The sequence below is a fragment of the Channa argus genome, chromosome 20 (assembly GCF_033026475.1).
Source record: "Channa argus isolate prfri chromosome 20, Channa argus male v1.0, whole genome shotgun sequence".
NCBI classification, from domain to species: Eukaryota; Metazoa; Chordata; class Actinopteri; order Anabantiformes; family Channidae; genus Channa; species Channa argus.
This window is the reverse complement of record NC_090216.1, coordinates 1,963,865-1,983,552: the sequence shown is the minus strand read 5'-3', so window position 1 is coordinate 1,983,552 and position 19,688 is coordinate 1,963,865. Positions and strand designations below refer to the sequence as shown.

The 19,688-nt window shown below is 44.0% G+C and overlaps 1 protein-coding gene across 1 annotated transcript; it reads left to right on the top strand.

The window, feature by feature from the left end:
- The first annotated feature begins 1,653 nt into the window (after positions 1-1,653).
- Positions 1,654-18,058, top strand: htra1b (HtrA serine peptidase 1b). The gene is made up of 10 exons (XM_067488218.1): positions 1,654-2,247; positions 5,740-5,839; positions 6,115-6,229; positions 6,367-6,456; positions 12,880-13,074; positions 13,314-13,346; positions 14,492-14,606; positions 14,719-14,773; positions 16,120-16,215; positions 17,477-18,058. The coding sequence occupies exons 1-10, from the start codon at positions 1,788-1,790 to the stop codon at positions 17,643-17,645; spliced, it is 1,428 nt and encodes a 475-aa protein (XP_067344319.1). The 5' UTR covers positions 1,654-1,787; the 3' UTR covers positions 17,646-18,058.
- The last annotated feature ends 1,630 nt before the right edge of the window (positions 18,059-19,688 follow it).

Sequence of the window (19,688 nt, the reverse complement as noted above, 5' to 3'; positions counted from 1 at the left end):
TTGTGCTGCGAACTCTTTGGTCATTGCACTGAATTGATTCTCTTACCGGAAAAATCAGCTGTTGCCCAGCGGCTTGCTGAGTGGAAGTCGATGGGAATGTGCAGGCTGTGTACGATGCAGCTGAATGATAAATTTTAGAGGAAACTGATTGGTCAGACTGATCAGATCAGCAGCTGTCTTTATTCCAGCTTCAGATACATTTATAATTAGAGGCAAATGTTGGCATTTTGGTGCAAAATGGAAACATGCAGACAGAGTTGGACTAATCGTCAAAGCTCTAACGGGACAACAACAGTGAACACACTCGTCAAGTATCGATTCAGCACTGATAGTGTGTCACATCTAACCGATTAACACAAGTTGGTGCAGATTCTCGGGCATCCAGGTTTGGTTATCTGAATATTGAATCATCCCCATCTGGACTTCTTTTTGTTGGTTAGAAACGTTTAGCTACTTGTCAAAGCAGCTTCTTCAGTCTGAATAAAGTGGCTGCAGGACCCAGTTAGATCCTCCAGAGTAGCCTTTGTTCCACCTTTGCCTGAATAGGCTGGTGAAGGTGGGAGATGGGTGGACAGGCTGGACTTGCCCTAACTCCCTAAATCCCTAAGATGGGGGTCTTCAGGTGTGGCCCTCTTGGTGGATGTGTGAAGTGGTCAGATCAGATCTGCTCCCTCCTGGACCTGTGTCTGATCACTGCATACTTCACCTACAGAGGTGACAGACCTCTGCCATGGGTTCTCCAGCATCACCTATTGTTGCCAACTTTTATATCAGCAACTATTGAAGCCATTTATGTTCACATGGGGAATCCTTCTCTCAAGAGAGGAGGAGGAGCCCTCAGGCACAACCTGTCTCCCATTTTTTTCCCAGGAAGATCAAGACCACTTCACACCAAGAGGGCCACAACTAACGACCACCCTCTTCGGGGTTTGGAGTTAGAGTCGTAATCGTTACTCCTTGATGAGTCCACTTGGTTCCCACCTCCCACCTTAACGAGCCTATTCACTCTCCAGGCTATAAGTGGGTTCCCCAGCCTCATTTTTCAGACCTAAGAAGCTGCTTGGATAAGTAGCAAAATGTTTCTGACCAAGAAAAAGTCCAGTTGACAAGAGTGACCCAAGGTACCATTTCAGGTCAGAATGTGATGCACAGGGTTTGCTCTTTTCTGATTGGTCATAAGGCAGAGCCTCATTAAAGCCTCATTAAAACCTCATTAAAGCCTCATTATGAAAGTCCCCGATGCACCTTTAGACTTGAAGGCCTCTGCAGCTTCGATCCACATGAAGACAAGAATTAGATTTGAATTAAAAACATGTGGGAAATGTTGAAACTGTAATTTGGATTCAGTTATGGAGAACATCTCCACTAAAAGAATATTCAAAAAGTGATATACCGGAGCTTTAAGTTTGAACTAAACGTGTCCACTGAGGTGTTTATGTCCTTTCATACTTATACTGCTGGACACTGCATAATGTAGTGAAATATTGCACCGAGTTACTTGAGTAATTGTGCACGTTACTTTGTAGCGTAACCACAAGCACATACCTTCCCCCCCCCCCCCCCCCGTCTCCCCCTCGTCCCTCTGGCAGACGTCACACTCACGCCCACCAATGGGCTCCCGTGTTTATGCAGCCGCTGTTATAAACCGGCCCGGCTTCACTCTGCATCACTTTGTCCACCACTGCCCGTAGCACACGTTAACTCCATCAACTGCAGCATAGTTTTTGATGTCCACCTAAAGTCTGTCCCCAGGTTTTAGCTTTACGTCTCTTTACAATTGTCCCATCATGCGTCTCCGCTCTGTCCTGTGCGCACTGGTCCTGCTGGTCTCCTCCTGTTCGCCCGCGGAGGCGCGGAGAGCCAAACGCTTCGCCATCGGCTGCCCGGACAAGTGCGACAAGTCTCAGTGCGCGCCGATCCCCGCGGACTGCCTGGCCGGGGACGTGCTGGACCGCTGCGACTGCTGTCCCGTGTGCGCGTCCGGGGAGGGCGAGCAGTGCGGCGGCACCGGGGACCGCGAGTGCGCCGAAGACCTGGAGTGCGTGGTGACCGACGGCGTGGAGGTGTCCGCCACCGTCCGGCGGAGGAGCAAGCCTGGCGTGTGCGCGTGCGCCAGCTCGGAGCCAGTGTGCGGCAGCGACGGCGTCTCGTACCGGAACATCTGCGAGTTGAAGCGCGTGAGCAAGCGCGCGACGAAGTTGCAGCAGCCGCCGGTGATTTTCATCCAGAGGGGAACCTGCGGAAAGGGTGAGAGCAGCGCACGCTCTGTGCGTGTGTGTGTGTCGGTGTGTGTGTCTGCGTGTGTTAGTGTGTGTGTCACTCCTCTTCGGTAATTTATTAAAAATCATTTTTAGCACAAACAGCTAAGTTCACCATGATACTGGTTTGTGTTCCTGAGCTCTGCACCTTCTTACAGTAACTTCAACTTGTGCTCATGGAAAGTACTAGTTTTCTGAAGTATTTCCAGAGTACTGCAGTTTCATGTTAGAATCTTTGCAGCTTTTTTGCCTCAAACTTTGCCTCTGTCAGTCAGATTATCTAAAAATAGGCTTGTTTTCCACCTCTCTCTCTCTCTTTGTGTGTGTGTCTCTCTCTCTCTCTCACACACACACACACTCTATATTATCTTAACAGAGACCTAATGTCTTTCTTGAAATGAGGCCAGGATATCCTGGTGCCTGCCCTGTGCTGCCAAAACAAACTGTTCCCCTTCGATTGAGTGTTAGAGAAAGTGGTGTTGGGGAATGAACACACACACACACACACTTTGAAACTGGAAACACCCCTTTCTTTCCACCTTTTCTCCATCTCCTGATTGTCCCTCGTCGTCCTCATCTCGTCCTCCCTGACACACTGTATATAATCTCTCCATCTCTCCTGAAAAGGAATGAGGAAGGAAGAGGAGTCTTCCTCTCTCCTCCCAGCTCTTCTCAGACTCTGCTTTGTATTCTCCCCTCTCTGTGGGCCGATCATGAGAAAATAGCCACAGACAGATACATGGCCTGGTCTGTTTGTGGGTGTATTTAGTTGAGTTCTTCTCTTTTCCCGCTGTCACGTGTCTTTTTCTGTCAAGTTCTGTGTTTTGTTGCAGATTTAATCAGGTAGAATCACTTTTTGTACCAGGCATTTCAAAGTGGCTCCATGGGCCTCCGTCACCTCCTGGGCCTCTATGTACCCAGTAGGCCTGTCTCCCTCCATCTCCTCACACCGTGGCTCTGTGTAGCCACAGCAGATGGATTTGTGTGTGTCTGTCACTGCTCTCTGAGGATTTCGACTTATTGAGCTGTGGAACAAAATCTGGAAGATGTCAGTGACACACACACACACACACTTGCACTCTGTGGGATTTTCTGTAGTGCTTCATTTTTTGGAGCTGATTGGTCGATTGTGTAACTTCCCAAAAAGACGCTGATCTGGGTCAAACAGTTACTTAACCCACATTTGAAGGGATCACAATGTTTTTTCCTTTGATTTTTTTTCTTTCGCTCCACATTTTTCGGCTTCCTGTGCAGACTTGTGAGCTGTTTGTCACACTGACAGACTTGGAAACAGTGTTAACAAAACACGGCTGCACGGTGACTCAACTCTTTCAGGAGCTGGAGGGATTTTTTCCCAGTTCAGGCTCGTGCAGCTCATACTCAGATGCCATGTTGCCAATGAACCTGCTGCGGCTTCACCCTGACCTGGTCTGTTGCTCACACCTGCATGTGTTTCAGGTTGGGATGTTTCTTCATTTGCCTGACTGGGTCCATTCAGTTCCCTTGAAAGCTGCAGCAGCTGACACAGCACTGATCCCCCAGAAAAACAGCCACACACACACTGTGGTCAAGAGTGTGAGCTGGGGTGAACTTTCACAGCAGGAGGTCTTCGGTTTGTAGAACAGGTGCAGATCTGAGTCGAACCGGAGTCTCGTGACTTTGAGTCTATTCAGTCAAGAATTCGACTATTAGTCTTAAACTTCAGACTAAATTTCAGAAGCAACACCATCGGCTGAACCTGCAATGAAAGATTCATTAACTTTCATTCTATATTTTAGTTCAGTCTTAAAATACTTTGTCAGTATCATACTTATACTACAGTGATGAGGATTATACTCAGGTTTAACTGCTGTCTATATGAGAAATGTTCAAGTTTTTATTTTTCATATTAAATATAATTTAATATGTATTAGTACTTTTTTGAGATAAGTAGTGACAGGAAGTGACATCTCACTGGCACTGATCAAAATCAAGACTAGTGACGTCTTTTCCTGTCGCCATCGTTGTTTTTAGTTAAAATAACTTGTCACACATGAGAAGTGGACTAAATTTATTGTTTTTCCAGGATTCAACAAAAGATTTTTTGAACCTGACTCCTCAGAAGATTCTATCAGGGTTCAGGAAATACCGGGACATTCAATTACTAATGACTTAGGAACTGCAGAGTTTGCACTGTGATGAGAATAACTGTAAACTCACCAACAGGCCAACACACACAACAAGGCTGTGAGATTTGTTTACGAGTGTTTGTGGAGAAAAATGACCAAGAACGTAAGGACGGGACGACTTCCGGAAGGTGTGGCAGAAATAATGTAAAGGCAAACAGGGACTGAAGTGATGAACCTGCAAACAATGAAGCTACAGGGAAGAGTGAACAGTAAAATCCTGTTAACCTGAGCAACCTGAGCGGGGGGAGGGGGGGGATTTGGAACTGAGAAAGGACAGATCGCGACAGATGTCAGAGTGCTGCTGGAGCCAAACGAAATGCCGTTATGTAAGGATCCGAACATCCCTCCCCAGCCCCCCCTGTCCATGTCGCCAGGGGCTCTGAGTCACTTCCTTTGTTCAGCAGCAGCTGCTCTCAGATCTGACTGCACATCTGGGTTTGGTTGCCATCACACACAGGCTTCGTGCTTCAGATCAAACTGGGCTTTGATACATTTAGTCATGATGTTTTTGTCCCTCCTGGCAGCACAAACCCTCAGTTTTCTCCCCACTTTCTCAGTGTCCACTGCAGGATAATTTAGGAGACTGACATGAAACACTGTGGTTTCAGGAACTGCACAAATACTGAGAAAAGTCCACTGCAGTAGTAACCACATTGTCCTATACTTAGGATGTAGTCAGCCGGGACGGGAATTCTTTGTGTGTAAGAGCTACACAGGACAGGACAGGAGAGGGACGCACAGGGATTGTCTCTGAATAAATATTTTGGACAAGTGATAAGGAAAAGGTCCTGGGAGCCTGGCTGCTCTCACCCACACAGAAATATTTCAGTGCTGTGCTTGGGCTACCTGTCCAACACGGGACGTTTTCCATGACCATTTGCACATGCAGCCCCTTCCCCGAGCTTCTTCATCAGGATTGGTTTTGAAGATAATGCTCAATTTTGTGCCGTACGACTGCAAACAATCCTTTCTCACCGCAAATTTCTCCTCCAAACCTCAAAGACTCTTCTTCTGATCACTGGAAATTAGCACCATTAGTTGTTTAGCTCCACCGTCCAATTCCGATCAGTTGCATGTTGGTGGTGAAGGGAAATGTTTGAATTGACTATTATTTGTCAAGTTTCAGGAAGCTCAGTTAAACTTTTTTTTATTCAAATCCAAGCTGCCTTTTGTTCCTGTCTTCATAATACGCTTTTAGGTCCAACAGCCAAAGTGAAGGCTGAGAAGTTTGTGACCTTAAAGAGCGAGTTGTGGTTTTTGTGGCGGTGTGCTCTTAGAAAGGCTGGACTGACTCCATGCTTTCGTTCCCTCAGGTCAGCAGAACCCTGACAGTCTCCGTTACAAGTACAACTTCATCGCTGATGTGGTGGAGAAGATCGCACCCGCTGTTGTTCACATCGAACTGTATCGCAAGTAAGAAAAACCGCACAGTCCGACAATGTTTGAGCATTTAGATAATCTGTGGGCGTCATCACCAAGACAACATGTTAATTTGAGTTTCAAACTTTTGCATTATTCTTTAGGTTCGCTGGTACAAGATGAATAGGGTGAATAATAGTTAGAGCTGCACATTACTCAGCACCTTTAGCCTATTAAAGCCCACCTGTAGCTGAGGTGTCTCACAGGCTCCGCCCCCAGCTGAGGTTATCGTTCACAAATGTGTTCTTCTCTTTTCATCTTTTGCTCAGGATGATGTTTTCTAAGCGGGAGGTGGCCGTAGCCAGTGGCTCTGGCTTTGTTGTATCAGAGGATGGACTCATTGTCACCAACGCCCACGTGGTGGCCAACAAGCATCGAGTCAAGGTTTGCAAAGCAGCTGCAGAGCCGTGGACTAATTTCAGGCTCCAGTCCCATTGATTATTGATTAATTCCATTATAATTAAGAGAGCAAAGGCTTCATGACTGTTCAGCATCAGAAAAGTATTCCTTGTTCTCTCCAGGTGGAGCTGAAAAGCGGAGCCACGTACGACGCCAAGATTAAGGATGTAGATGAGAAGGCGGACATCGCTCTGATCCAGATCGACGCACCGGTGAGCTGTCAGACAGGGACCAGTTTATCCCCCTAGTTCTCTACCCATTGAGCCACCAGGCCCCTCTTAACCCTGAACAACAATGTGGCCTTTAAAGGGCCACTTGCTTTCTGTGGCCTGTAAATGTCCCTCTGACGTCCCTATATTAAAATATGTCTCTGCTTTTAGCTCAAACACTCCTCCAGACATTGTCAGCCGGAGGCACTTTTAGCTAGAAGCAAAGAGATATTTTAATAAAGGGAAGTCAGAGGGACGTTCAATGGCATTAAGTTGATTCAGGCTCATGGTGAACCAGTCGTGCTTTTTATCCTCTTTTTTTTTAAAACAAACTCATCAGTGCAACTTTTTATTTCTTTTCAGGAACAGACAACCTGGTTTTAATTTTAGCTCAGTGGCATAGTTGAGGGAATTTCCCTTTAGAAAAATAATACCCTGACTCGTGGATCTGTTGAGCGGGTTTTTGGTTTTCTCACCACGCTCAGTTTTGTGGAAAACTGGACACTTCAGGCTCAGTTCAGGAAATGAGATTTTCAGCAAATTCTCTGGGATGCAAAAACATTATTAGCATAAGTGGCCCGGTCAGAGCTGCTTTGTGCTTTTACGGTCAATTTGCCGTTAAAATGTTTTTAAATCTGACCCCAAAATAAAAAACCAAAGTTTCAAAAAAATGCCTGTTTTAGAATGTAGTTAATTAAATTTGAGTGTCTATTATTCGACAGAATAAGAGGAAACAGACAGTGGATTAAGGGAAAGGAAGTGCAGCTGTACTTATGAAAACAGGCAGGATGAATTACCCAACTAGGATTTGGATTCTGTTTGGTCAAATTGAAAACACGACGTTTGAAGCCTGCAGGTTCAAACCAACTCTACACAAACGTCCTTCCTGCCTTTTCCAAATGCTCTCGGCCAAAAGAGTCACGCAAACAGAAACACTGAATCGCGACTTTAACCTGATCTGGAGTCAATCCACCACAATTAAACAGTGATATAATCATCAACAGGTAAAATTAGGAATATTGCAGCATACAATGAGGGATTTCATGGCCACTTAAAAAACATTCTAATTCACTGTTTTTTTTATTACTTTTTATTATTCATATTATTTACTATTCAAGGTGGTTTCATGTGTTTTGTTGCAGTAGAATTTCATAGCAGTTGTGACCAGGCAGATTATCCTGCAAAGGACTTATTTTTACTCTCCCCCCCCCAAACTTTTTATAATCATGTTTATGACTATTTGGAATTAAAAGTGGCCGATAAATTACGTATTTGACATTTCTTACCCTGAAAAAATACAATCAGCCTATTAACATACAGTTTATTTCCAAAAAGTTAAATGTGAGTTTAAAACCTTTACGATCATTTTCCACTGTTTGACAGTGTCCCCCAGTCTGACCAACCCCAATGCAAAATGTCTCAGGCCGCACCTGGTAAATAATGCTGTGACCCCTCAGCTTAGAAGGAAGTGAATCCACTGTGCAGTTTGTGGCTTTGCACAAATGGAACGAGATGGTTCGGGTGAGCAGAGGGACTGTTGATTTTCCTCTCTAACATGAGTGCGTATGATGCAGGCTGCACTATTTAAAGATCCGACCGACATCCAGTGAAGGTTGGAATGTCTTCTCCAAACTGCTGCTGGTGCTTTTGTTGTCGGCAATGAGAAAAATCCGTTTTAGATTTAAGATGACTGAAAACAAAACATACCGACAAACGTGAACTGATGCACACACAGATGCTGGCGGATGTGAGCTCATGTTCTCCAGTCAGACAGAAACAAGTACGGTTTTCCTTGGCAAGCTGGGTCCGGACTACAGGGTGTAGCTGGAGCTTCAGGGGATTAGATCTACAAACAGAGCTTGTAGTTGACGTGCACACCAAGAGTAGTGCAGCGTGAATGACACATACAGTACTGTAGCCCTGCAACGTCCCTCAAGTGATTTGACACAACAGTTTGTCTTTGCTGTGTGAAGACTAGTTCTGTTGTGTACATTGAAACAACAAACTGCAAAAGATCAAACCGGGGACATTGTAGTGACGTCGCCAAGTGTTTGCAGACAGTCGGACGTGTAGCTGCATGTTCAGAGCCAGACAAGCTTCAGCTTCACAGACACGAGGGGGTTTTCGCTGGTTTTCATGCCCACTTTTAATCATCCACTATTTCTATTCCCTGCTCTTACAAACTTGACACATTTCCTTCCTAGTGCTTTGGAAAAATGATTGCGATTTCCACAATTACCCAAACTTCCTCCTCAGGATTTTTAGATAACCGTAACACTCACCCAGACGAAACTCTGGCGTGAGCCGTAAAGAAACTGACAGTGACAGATTAATGTTTGTAGATGATTTGATTAGAGTTGTCTTCTTGTCTTTCAGTCTGTCATCACATGTCCTTACATTTCGATTCAAAGCACCTTTTTCAGTGGGAGCACGCAGCTGTTATTACTGCCAAACATAGTGGAGCATTTACAGTAGCAGCCGAAGAGACTGATATTTTCCTCTGAGGTTCCTCAGAGACCAGAATTAGAGCTGAAAAAACATCTTCTTTGCTAATAATTTGAAGCTACGTAGCTGCCAAATGGCTGCAGGTAGCAGGTTCTCTGTTATCTGCCCCCTAAAGACTCTGACCCATGCAGGTGTCATCAGGTGACATCACACGACTTCCACTTGACTCGAGATATAATCAGCAAAGGTAAAGGAAAACACGCAAGTAGGGCAAGTAGGGAATCTTTCCAATGTTACAGACACATATCAGAGGACCGGATTGCATCTTGGTGCTGATGATTATGTTGTCTTTTTGAAAATATTGGCATGGAGAAGAATGTAAGATGGTCCTGAGAGCTAAAAAAAATCTAGTTGACTTAAAGCAAACAGAATGAAACTTTTTATCTTTACTGTCATACAGTGTGAGTTTCAGCTGCCAGTGTGTTGCCCCTGGGGCGGACGTCCTCTGAGCATGCGCACACACGAGCTGTCAGGGGTTTTAAATGTTGGCTCACTACCTAAAGCCTCATGGCGATCATTTTCCGTGACGTGTCCACGAGCAGCTTATGGAAAGTCTGGGCTGATCTGATCAGAGGATTCATCAGGGCAGGACACCTGGAGGACAACAGCAGCGTCTGATCCACACTGCTACTCACAGTTTGAGCTTAGTGTGTGAGGGATGATACAGGAGTTAGTGGTTTCCAAAGAATGAAGCTATTTTAGCTACAGGGATTTAAAAGTAGTCATCTGGGTAATTACAGCTTTACATTGTTAATAACCAAGTGCAGAGAAAGTGAATTTTTGTTATTCTGGAATTCAGGATCTTACATTTCCATCACATGTCAGCAGAAACTAATAGGCCCTTTATGCTGCAGACATTTCGGCAGTGACAGCAGAGACAAACTTGATGGTTCTATTCTGTATGAGAGTGAGTCAACATGTGCAACAAGACCCTAAAACCATCACAGATTTGGGCCATAAAAGAAAAATCACCAGTGGGTTAACGTAGACCTTATTTCAGGCCTTTTTAAAAAAAAGCCATAGATATTTGTCCAAGGAAAACAGAAAGGCAGAAACTCTTTATTTCCTGGTTTTAGAATTAGATTTTATCTACTTCCCTTTCAGTTTTAGTTAGTTCTCCAGCAACTCCTGAAGAAAACATGTGGTTCTCCAGCTGCTACAGTGGATGTTTGGTGTTGGCCAAACATCCACTGAGAGTAAAGACATCGGTTGTTGAACTAAAACAAACCTTGAAATACAGATGGGGAAACTACAGAGCCTGAAAATTATTCTTTGTTTTTTTGTTTTTTTTTTGCAATTTTTACATCCAACTTCTTGTCAAACATTTTACGGTGAAGCCTGTGGGTTTTTCTAAGCAACACACAGAAACTCTTTGTGTTGGAAGACATAGTTAACCTTGTCTCATTAACACAAACGTACTGCATGACTCCATACAACAAGGGCTTGAATTGATTTCATTGTGATGGACAGTTAAACCCTGAGACATCTTTTTCTCTAGGTTTAAACAGTGACAGACAGAAGGAAGTCAGATAATGAGACGGAGAGAATAATGAGAGAAGACGACAAAAGGGTTGAACAAAACGCCCGTTTTCTCCTTTGTTGTGGTCTTTGTGTTTGGTTGCTTTGTTGCTCTCGGCTGTGTTGGCGTCTGTCAAATTACTACTGATCACAGCCCCTCGGCTTTGTAGTCTCACGCCGGACAAACCGCTGTCATCCTGAAAAAAAGAGTGGGAAACACCGTCATTTTCCTGGTGGGTGGGGGGCTTCAGCAGGCAGTTTGTTGACAGGAGGATTCAGATGGTTGGAGTTGTGGTTATGGTATTTGCATGAAGGTGATTTACAAGGTTGGTGGAGAGAAGACGTCATTAGAATAAGGTACACAAATGTCCCACATGGATTTATTATATAAGTACTTCATTAATCTCTCCATATTTCTTTTCTTTTCTTTTCCTTAACTCTTTTTTAATGAAGAAGAGGACGACTCAGTGTAGGGAGACTGTTGTTGGTGTCGATGGGTTTCTCTTAGATTCTCTTTCAGAAGTTATTTTGTGTGTTGTAATTTCCTAGTTTCCTTAGTTTCCTTTTGATGAAGCAACCTTGTGATGAAAAACAGATGAAAACCTCACAAAGTGTGAGTGTATCCTGCCTTTCCTTTCCTACCTGATCGTATCGTACTGTATCCTTTCAATCACATTGTATCTTATCGTATCGTATGATACTGGTGCAGCATTTTTCTGTCATCGTGGTTTCGACTGATGGAGCCACTGAGCGACTGGCCCTTCAATCAGTAGTAGCCAGAGCCTGAACTGTACGAACTGACACAATGTAATGAGCAGTTCATGAACCATCTGAGGTGTTTTCGTGTTGAGGGCTCCATGTTCTATTTGTTTTGTGCAAGGGCTTAAACTTAAAGACGTATTTAATGGCTTATTTGAAGCGTAATTTCATTTTACTGAAGTGTTTACATGATTAAATCAGTTTCAGGCTCCACATTTTACTGGTCATGGGCCATGACTCATCCAGACCGCAGGGCACACGCTTTCCCTGCCTGTCTGGCTCCGCACACTCAAACGCTGATGCACATGACTCCACAGGCTCAGGTCATGCGCTGATGCGTCGAGCATACCTGTGGTTTCAGATCGTGCTTTTGGGTCATGTCAGTCAAAACACAGAGAGAGAGGGTTTGAGCTTCTTCTTCATCACTCCACAACTGTCCTGGGACATAACACACACATCAAATCTGCTCCATCTATGCTGTCATCTCTTTCTCTGCTTCATTTCATGTGTCAGTCGTGACCCTTCACTCCAGTTCACCACACGGTCCTCCTTTCTTCTGCTTTTCCTCAGTGTTTCTGCTACTCTGTTACTAATCTTCTCCAAAAGTGGGTCAGACTCCTGATGCTTGTTGAACAGAGGAAATGGGCAACACATGTGTCTGTCAGCAGCAGGGAAACACACACACGCAGACAAACAGACGCTTGTCATGCTCAGTGGTGTGTGGCGCTGTTAAACGGCTGCTAACATCCCGTCTTGGTGTTTCGCCACATATGGGTCTGAAGTAGGTTAGTAGGACAGCGTGCAGCGGGGCCCTCGGTTCACAGAGGGTCGGCCAGCATGCGCACACTGTGGCTGAGGAGCCAGGGTCTAGTGAAGGAGCTGGACGCGGCAAAGTGGATCCACTTTGCTCCCCATTAAAGAGCTTGCACAGCCAAATCCACAGGGAGAGCACAGAAAGTCCCGCTTTGCTTTCTGCTGTGTGCGTTACTTCTTCACCAACAGCCTCTCAGTTCAGGGGCTGCATCCTCCAAAGGATGTGGTCTTCTCAGGAACGTGGACTTTAAGTAACCAGCTTACAATGGTCTTTCTGTGCAGAGCTGATTTCTTAAGTGTCAGGTAAACAGGAAAGGTGGTTTCTAAAATCAGAGGATTAGGGAAACCTGGTTTCCCAAGGTAGATTTCTGTTGTAGACGCTGATTCCTTTGCCATGTAAATGCAGAACCACTTTCTAATTGTCTTTCTCCAACTGTGCATGTGTGTAAGAAAAGGCTGCAGACAGAAACCAGCAGTCCATAATAAGTCATTCTGTTAAGTGCCTACAGCGAAAACATAAAGACTTAAATGCATGTAAACAGTCTTTGAGGTGGATCAGTGTTATCACCATGCTGGGAAACAGCCTTTGAAGGATGCAGAATTGAAGCTCAGCGAATAATTGGTCAATTCATCAGCGACAGGTGTGTCTGCGACGATGCCCCCAGAAAAACTTTGGTTGAGCATCGTGTTTTTTTACCCCTTTACTCTCCCTTAAACCACCATGATGCAGCAACAAAGAACTATGTAAACCTGCTGACCTGATGTGTGAGTCCGGGTGTATTCTGAAAGCTTGGTCTCTTCTCCCCGTGTGTGTGTGTGTGTGTGGTGAAGATGAAGCTGCCCGTGCTGCTGCTCGGCCGGTCGGCGGACCTGCGGCCCGGCGAGTTCGTCGTGGCGATCGGCAGCCCATTCTCCCTGCAGAACACCGTCACCACGGGCATCGTCAGCACCACCCAGAGGGGCGGCAAGGAGCTGGGGCTCCGCAACTCTGACATGGACTACATTCAAACCGACGCCATCATCAATGTGAGTGAGCGGCCACAGAGAACGAAAGTAGGGAGACACAGAGGCTTCATGTCTGATTAAGTCTGAGGCCATTCGGTGGTGATTCCACATCCTGCACCTTGTTAATCACAAAGTAACGAGTTCAGCCAGAGCACATTCATTCAAACTGTAACTTTATCTGTAAGAATGGTTTATCCCGTAGATAGATAGATTTTTAAATTTGATTTTATGATTTTTCTTTGCTTGTTTGTTTTTTGCAGTACGGCAACTCAGGAGGACCACTAGTCAATCTGGTAAGTGAGAGAACACAGTTGCACAGTTTCTACATACAGTAGCGTATTCGTCCTTCCATATGTACGTTTTTTCATAATTTCTAATCTTTATAAATACAAATGTGTTATTTTGATTTAGAATTGGTTGATCATGTGATGGATTTTATTTTAATACATATAAAAGTAACACTTCAATTGACTGTTTCTACATGATAGTTTCCAGTGGTTCCAAGTAACTAGATACATTTACTTAAGTGCTAAAAGTAACTACAATTTTGCTGCAACTTCATCTTTAGATTTCACAGCATTTCCAAAGCAAATGTTGTATTTTTACTCCACCACTTTTTTTTGTTTTCTGAATTAGATTAATGAAACAAAATACTCATTATAATAATAAATGATGCTGTTTTTAGCTCTTGTTTGAGGAGCTGACAATTAAATGCCCTGAAATTCAAATTCCCCTCATGATCTGTGAATTCTCATATAACACACACGCTACAGCCTGTAAAGGGGTAAATAAAGAGTTGAGGTTACTCTTGGCAAATAGTTTTCGCTCACAGCTGAACGTGGTTGTAGTTCTCCAGCCGACCGTGGCTTCAACCGATAAAAACACGGGGCCAGAATCTCCGTGAAACAAGCATCACTGACTTTTACCGTGAGGATTTGACTCAAAGAGTCAAAGATGCTGATTTAAGAAATTTATGTGCCAGCGACATTTAGCTTCAGAGTTTGTGGAAAAGTAAAATCAACTCAGCTGATATTTCCCTGCCAACTGTTCCAGTAACGCTGACTCATAAGTGGGTCAGAAGCATAACATCAAGGTCGCTGCTGTAGTTCCACCACGGACGACATCTGAAGTGAATTCTGCTGCGTGGAAGGAGCTGATCCCAAAATATGAAACAGAGGAGATGGTCGATGCCAAGGTTCTTTGCAAGTGAGTCATCAGAAACTGAACGGGCCAGTCACGGAGAACAGACAGAGAGAGGACAGAGTTTCTGGGAGACAGTCCGTCAAACTGGGTCCATTCACATTTCAACCTACTGAGGTTCAATCTAAAGAAAAACTGTGCGAATCTCCTGCTGGTAGACTTCATCTGTCTTCTGTCCGGGAGGCTTTTAATGCTGAAACACTGCAAATCCTATGTAAATGGTGTGTGTCTCCTGCAGGATGGGGAGGTGATCGGCATCAACACCCTGAAGGTCACTGCAGGAATCTCCTTCGCCATCCCCTCAGACAAGATCAGACAGTTCCTGGCAGAGTCCCACGATAGACAGACCAAAGGTTTGACACTGTTTCACACTTTGTTTTCTCCCACTTTGTCACAAAGACAGCAGAGGACATGCAGCGATTGTCTTCAGTAGCAATGATCACACTGTTTGATTTTGTTCTGCAGGGAAAACCTCGCAGAAGAAGTACATCGGTGTTCGAATGATGACAATCACTCCAACGTAAGTTCCTGGTTGTGATCACGTCGTGCTACACACCTTTAAGTTACAAACTCACACAACCTTATGGTAGCAGTGCGCGTAAACAGGAAGTGTTTTTCAAGATACTGTCAAGACAAACCCTCCTGAATATGAATCTGTCCACACAGTCTACACATTTAACCCATGTACTGCTTGTGTTTTTTGCTTTTCTGTGAGATCAGACTGTTGTGTCCTTTACTGACTCAGTGGAGTCTGATTAATCTCCTGAGATTCTTGAAACCCCCTATTCTCCATCCTGGTTGTAATACATAACAAGGGGGTGGCGATCGTATCGAAAAACTGACCTCAGCTTTACGTGAGCGTTGCCAGATGACAGGTCTCCATAGGAATGTATGTCAAACCAGTCCACGCCCACTGAAGCTCAGGCTGACACTCCTATATGTTAAATTACTATTTTTCCAAATCACTTTTCGATGTTAATGTCCTTCCACTGGGACATTTGTTAATTTTTACACGGTTATTTAATTGCAATAACAAGAAAAGCTTGAAAGAGGCCATGTTCTGTTCCCAATTCCAAAAAAGTTGGTAAGCTGTGTAAATGCAATGAGATGTGTTGCTGCCATCTAATTCAAAACGAGCTAATATTTTCCATGAAATGGTTTCAACATCTTATATGTTGTTTATGTTCTATTGTGAAAAAAATCTGGGTTGATGATATTTGCAAATCATTGCATTCTGTTTTTATTTAGGTTTTCAGACCTTCTCAAGCTTTTTGGAATTGGGGTTGTATATTTACTTGTCACATGACTGTTGCGATGATGGTCTCGCCAAAATGCACACACATAAAAAAATCACGATCTCGTCAGTGAATGGCATCAAAACACTGACCTCCACTTTGGGTCCACAGGCCCACAGCTTCACAGTTGCACCCACTTGCTCAGCACAGGCTCAGGTCAGCCAGAGGTAGGAGTACTTCCCGCTCTGCTTGGCCCACCGGCAGGCTTCTGCAAGCTGGCCAGTCAGAACAGAGCGGACTCAGCATGAGGGACGTTGACGGTTAGCGGAAGTGACGCAGCAGTAACAACCCCTGGACACAAGCAGTCTGTTGGGCACTTTAGAGACGCATGTATATGGACAGGTGTAAGCACTTAACTGTCTCAGCGGGCTGCTTGTCATCCAATCACTTGAAGCCCATGGTCAATTTCATCCTTTCACTACCGAACATAACATTAGCTCGAACCCCCAGCACCCGACATGATCAGTTCTCGGTTTAAGACCAACAGGGTTGGATTTGAAAATGAGTCACATGGTATCCAAAGCAAAAAACTCATGTTTCTGGCTGCTGTTCTCTTCTTTTCTCACCCCAGTTTGGCTAAAGAGCTGAAGGAGAAGCTGTCAGACTTCCCAGATGTCACCTCCGGGGCCTATGTCATTGAGGTGATCAGCCGGACTCCAGCTGAGGCGTGAGTGTCTCTTTCATCACTCTGTGTTTCCTGCCCCATGTGTCAAATCTACAGTCGAGATTTTAGGTTACATACATTAACATTAATCATCTGCAGTGAGTACGGAGTAGAATGTATGTGGCAGAGTTGTGACTTCCTGGTTGCAGACTCGCTCTTCCACAATTTATTTAGTCCTTGTTGAGAGCAAACCAGTGTGTTCCACCTGAGAAAACTGGGTTTATGTGGAACACAGGCAATAGTCAGGATGAGGATCTGAGCCTGATGATGGGACATTTACTAGATCTGATGGTTCTGTGGTCAAGGAATGCAGCACATGAAATGTTCTGCTTTTAAAGCTATTTTGGTTTTGGCAGCAGGCTGAAAGTTGGCAGTGAAGACCGAATAATGAGCATTTCCCACCCAGACGGTCCTCCTCCCTCCTCCCTCCTCCCTCCTCCCTCCTCCCTCAGGCAGGCAGGACAAACATCAGATTGTAATTTCTCTCTGGAGTTGTTGCCATCATCTCTGAAAAAGAACCATTTAGATTTAAAAAGGCAACTCAGGTTCACCTCATGAGTTTCACAGCTGGTAAGAACCCAAAACACAGACCTCCAACAGGGTCTCTGAGTCAGCTGTTTTTATAAAGGAAGATTATTTTATTTGTGCAGGAGCAGTTCTAGGGGGGGGCAGGGGGGGGCCTAAACTTCCTAAACCTGTCTGACCGATGAAGTTATAATCAGGGCAAAACAAAAGAACAACAAAAAAAATAATAATTAAATTGTCAATTTCAAGTTTCATGTTTCATAGGTCAAATACAAATTACACTGTGAAGACAATAAACTGTCATTTTAAAATTTTTAACAGCATTAATGTAAGTTGAAATCATACAATATCAAACTGAAATTTAAGGGTATTAGTACTATGATGCTTTCTGTATTTTACACATTTTTAGTGATTAAATTTCAATTTTATTCAAGTAAATGTTTCTAAAACAGTCTCCAATTTACATGTACTTTAAAAAGTATTTAACCTTTACGTGTATTCTAAGAATTGAGGATGGAACTGTGTTCTGTAGCAAAATTGCCCTAAAGTGTACACAAATGTGTATTCGTTAATCTGTGTCTACACGGTGATACAACACATTTTCATCAGTGTTCATATATAATAAATAGTTTTTCAGCTTGTTTGTGGATACAACATATTGCAGTATCTACATCTCCATCATTTTTGCCATATTTCGTATGTTATATTCCTTAACCTTCGCTTCTTTCTTGGGGCACAGAGCTGGCCTGCAGGAAAGTGATGTCATCATCAGCATCAATGGCGAGCGAATCACCTCGGCCAGCGAAGTTAGCGCCGCCATAAAACGGGACGAGACGCTGCGAGCAGTGGTGAGACGAGGCAATGAGGACATCATCCTCACCATCGTTCCCGAGGAGGTCGACCCTTGACCTCACAGCTGACTGAACAAGCAGTCAACCAATCCCGAGCTGGCTCTCAGAACATTATAAAAATGAAGCGACCATGAGTGTGTATCTGGGGCCGCACACCTACTGCGTTTAAGAACTGTTATTGGTTAGTACTGCTACTCCTCTTCCCTGCTCACCTTCGGGTCCAACTTCATTACCCTGGAACTAAAGCTTCAACCCCGTCATCGAGCCTCTCGTATTACATTCAAAGTCTCTTCTAAGGTTGCAGCACCCTTTTTATATTCTACTAACAACATGTGTCGCTAGGAAGCGGCTGCTGCAGGTTACCGTAGTTTCTTTATGTATGTTCTCGATGGAATATTTTTTAAATAGTATTTTTGACTGTGTTTTTGACAATTTTTCAAAAAAAAAGAGAATAAAATTATTTTTAAAAATGTTGTCTTTATTACCAGTGCTGTTATAATAACTATTAGTTGAGCTGAAAAAGGTTCCTCGGTCACTCAGCCTCAAAATACAGCAATGTAAACTAACCATAACTAAAGCTGCTGGGAGGAGTTCCTCAGGGAGCCTTGTTAGATCCCCTGTTCCTCTAAAGACATGCTGGTGTTTCTCAACACTCTTCCTCCTCTGTTTCTAATACATGAAACAGTTTACGCAAGTTTGTTTTGTGCCATAAAAATTCAAGTGAGAGGGAGATTTCCCCACAACTTATGTTTTACAAGTCCATTCGCAGCATTTCAGTTGTGTTGCAGGTCCACAGAGGCTGGATTAAGTGAGTCATATTTAAGCTATAAAACACAGTGCAATGTCCCTCTGCGACCCTTTGTTCGCTTGATTCTTTGTTTTGAAAATTGGTTGGAGACAAGAACAAATGTATGTAATGTAATGTTTGGCTGATCTATGTGTAACTGAGCAGTTGATGCTCACAATTCACTGTGTGCTGCTCCAAACTGGCCCAAAATAAATGATGTCAGAGCAGAAACCGAAGCATAAAAACAGCATTCACAGCCAAGTCCCGTTCACAAGGAGACCAAGCAAACAAGCTCAGTAAAGACCTCCATCATCTCCCAAACATTCCATCCTCCCTCTGTGCCATGTTACACACCGCATGGACCCAATCTGATTGCCCCAGTGTGTGTGTTAACACAGTGAGGCCATGACACATGCTCTGTGCAGGTTCATACAGGAGGTCAAATCATGGAGGCTGCGGGTTTTCACACAGTAAATCTGACACATATTCAACATCGACAGCTCCAGTGCTTTTGTTTCAGTGTTTCAATGCTTAGTGCACATTTCTTAAAATCTTGGTGAGTGTATTGGAAAATGTATTTCAAGCTCAGCAGGAGGGTGTTTATATTCTACGCTAAAGTGTCTGCGCTTAATATAGTTCCGGTGAATATAAATGGAAAAATATTCTTTTTTGTCTCTGTTCGTCTCTGTCAAGGAAGTTTGTTGCTGCATCCACAGAAGCTCAAACTCTATCATGAAGGTGAAATGGAAAACGTGTGGTCGTGTGGTCTGAAACGTCCAAATCGCACAACTGTCGAAGACCCATCGCACTAGTTTTTAGAGCAAACATCGAAAGCCAGCGTCTGTGATGGTTTGGGGGCTAATTTTTACATCTCTCAGCTCTTTAACGCTGCAACCTACTGTAATGGTTATCTGAGTCCAGCTCTAAGTTAAACCTAATTCCAACTTGTTAGGACCAACGAAAGGTCCCAACTTTGTGAAAAGGTCCTTACTCGGTTTTTTGGCCCTAATAAGATAGTAACTACACACACACTATTTGTAATTTATATATTTTTACCTATCATCATTACAAACCTACTGGACAGCAGACAGCTGACATCTACCAGCAGAAGATTTGCAGATCTTCTTTTATTTGAGCTTGAGTGGGTTGAAATGTGAATGAACCCAGTTTAACCATCTTTCTCCCAGAAACGCTCCACTTCTGACTCGCTGGCTGTTGTCCGCGACTGACCCGTTTCACTTCTGATGACTCAGTTGAACCTTGGCATCGACCATCTCCTCTATTTCATATTTTTGGGATCAGATCCTCCCACG

Bases quoted from the DNA above. Each gene is read 5' to 3' on its own strand.
- htra1b (XM_067488218.1), top strand. From the start codon at position 1,788: ATGCGTCTCCGCTCTGTCCTGTGCGCACTGGTCCTGCTGGTCTCCTCC. The intron at 2,248-5,739 runs GTGAGAGCAGCG...TCGTTCCCTCAG, and splicing joins GAGGGGAACCTGCGGAAAGG to GTCAGCAGAACCCTGACAGT. The intron at 6,457-12,879 runs GTGAGCTGTCAG...TGTGTGGTGAAG, and splicing joins TGATCCAGATCGACGCACCG to ATGAAGCTGCCCGTGCTGCT.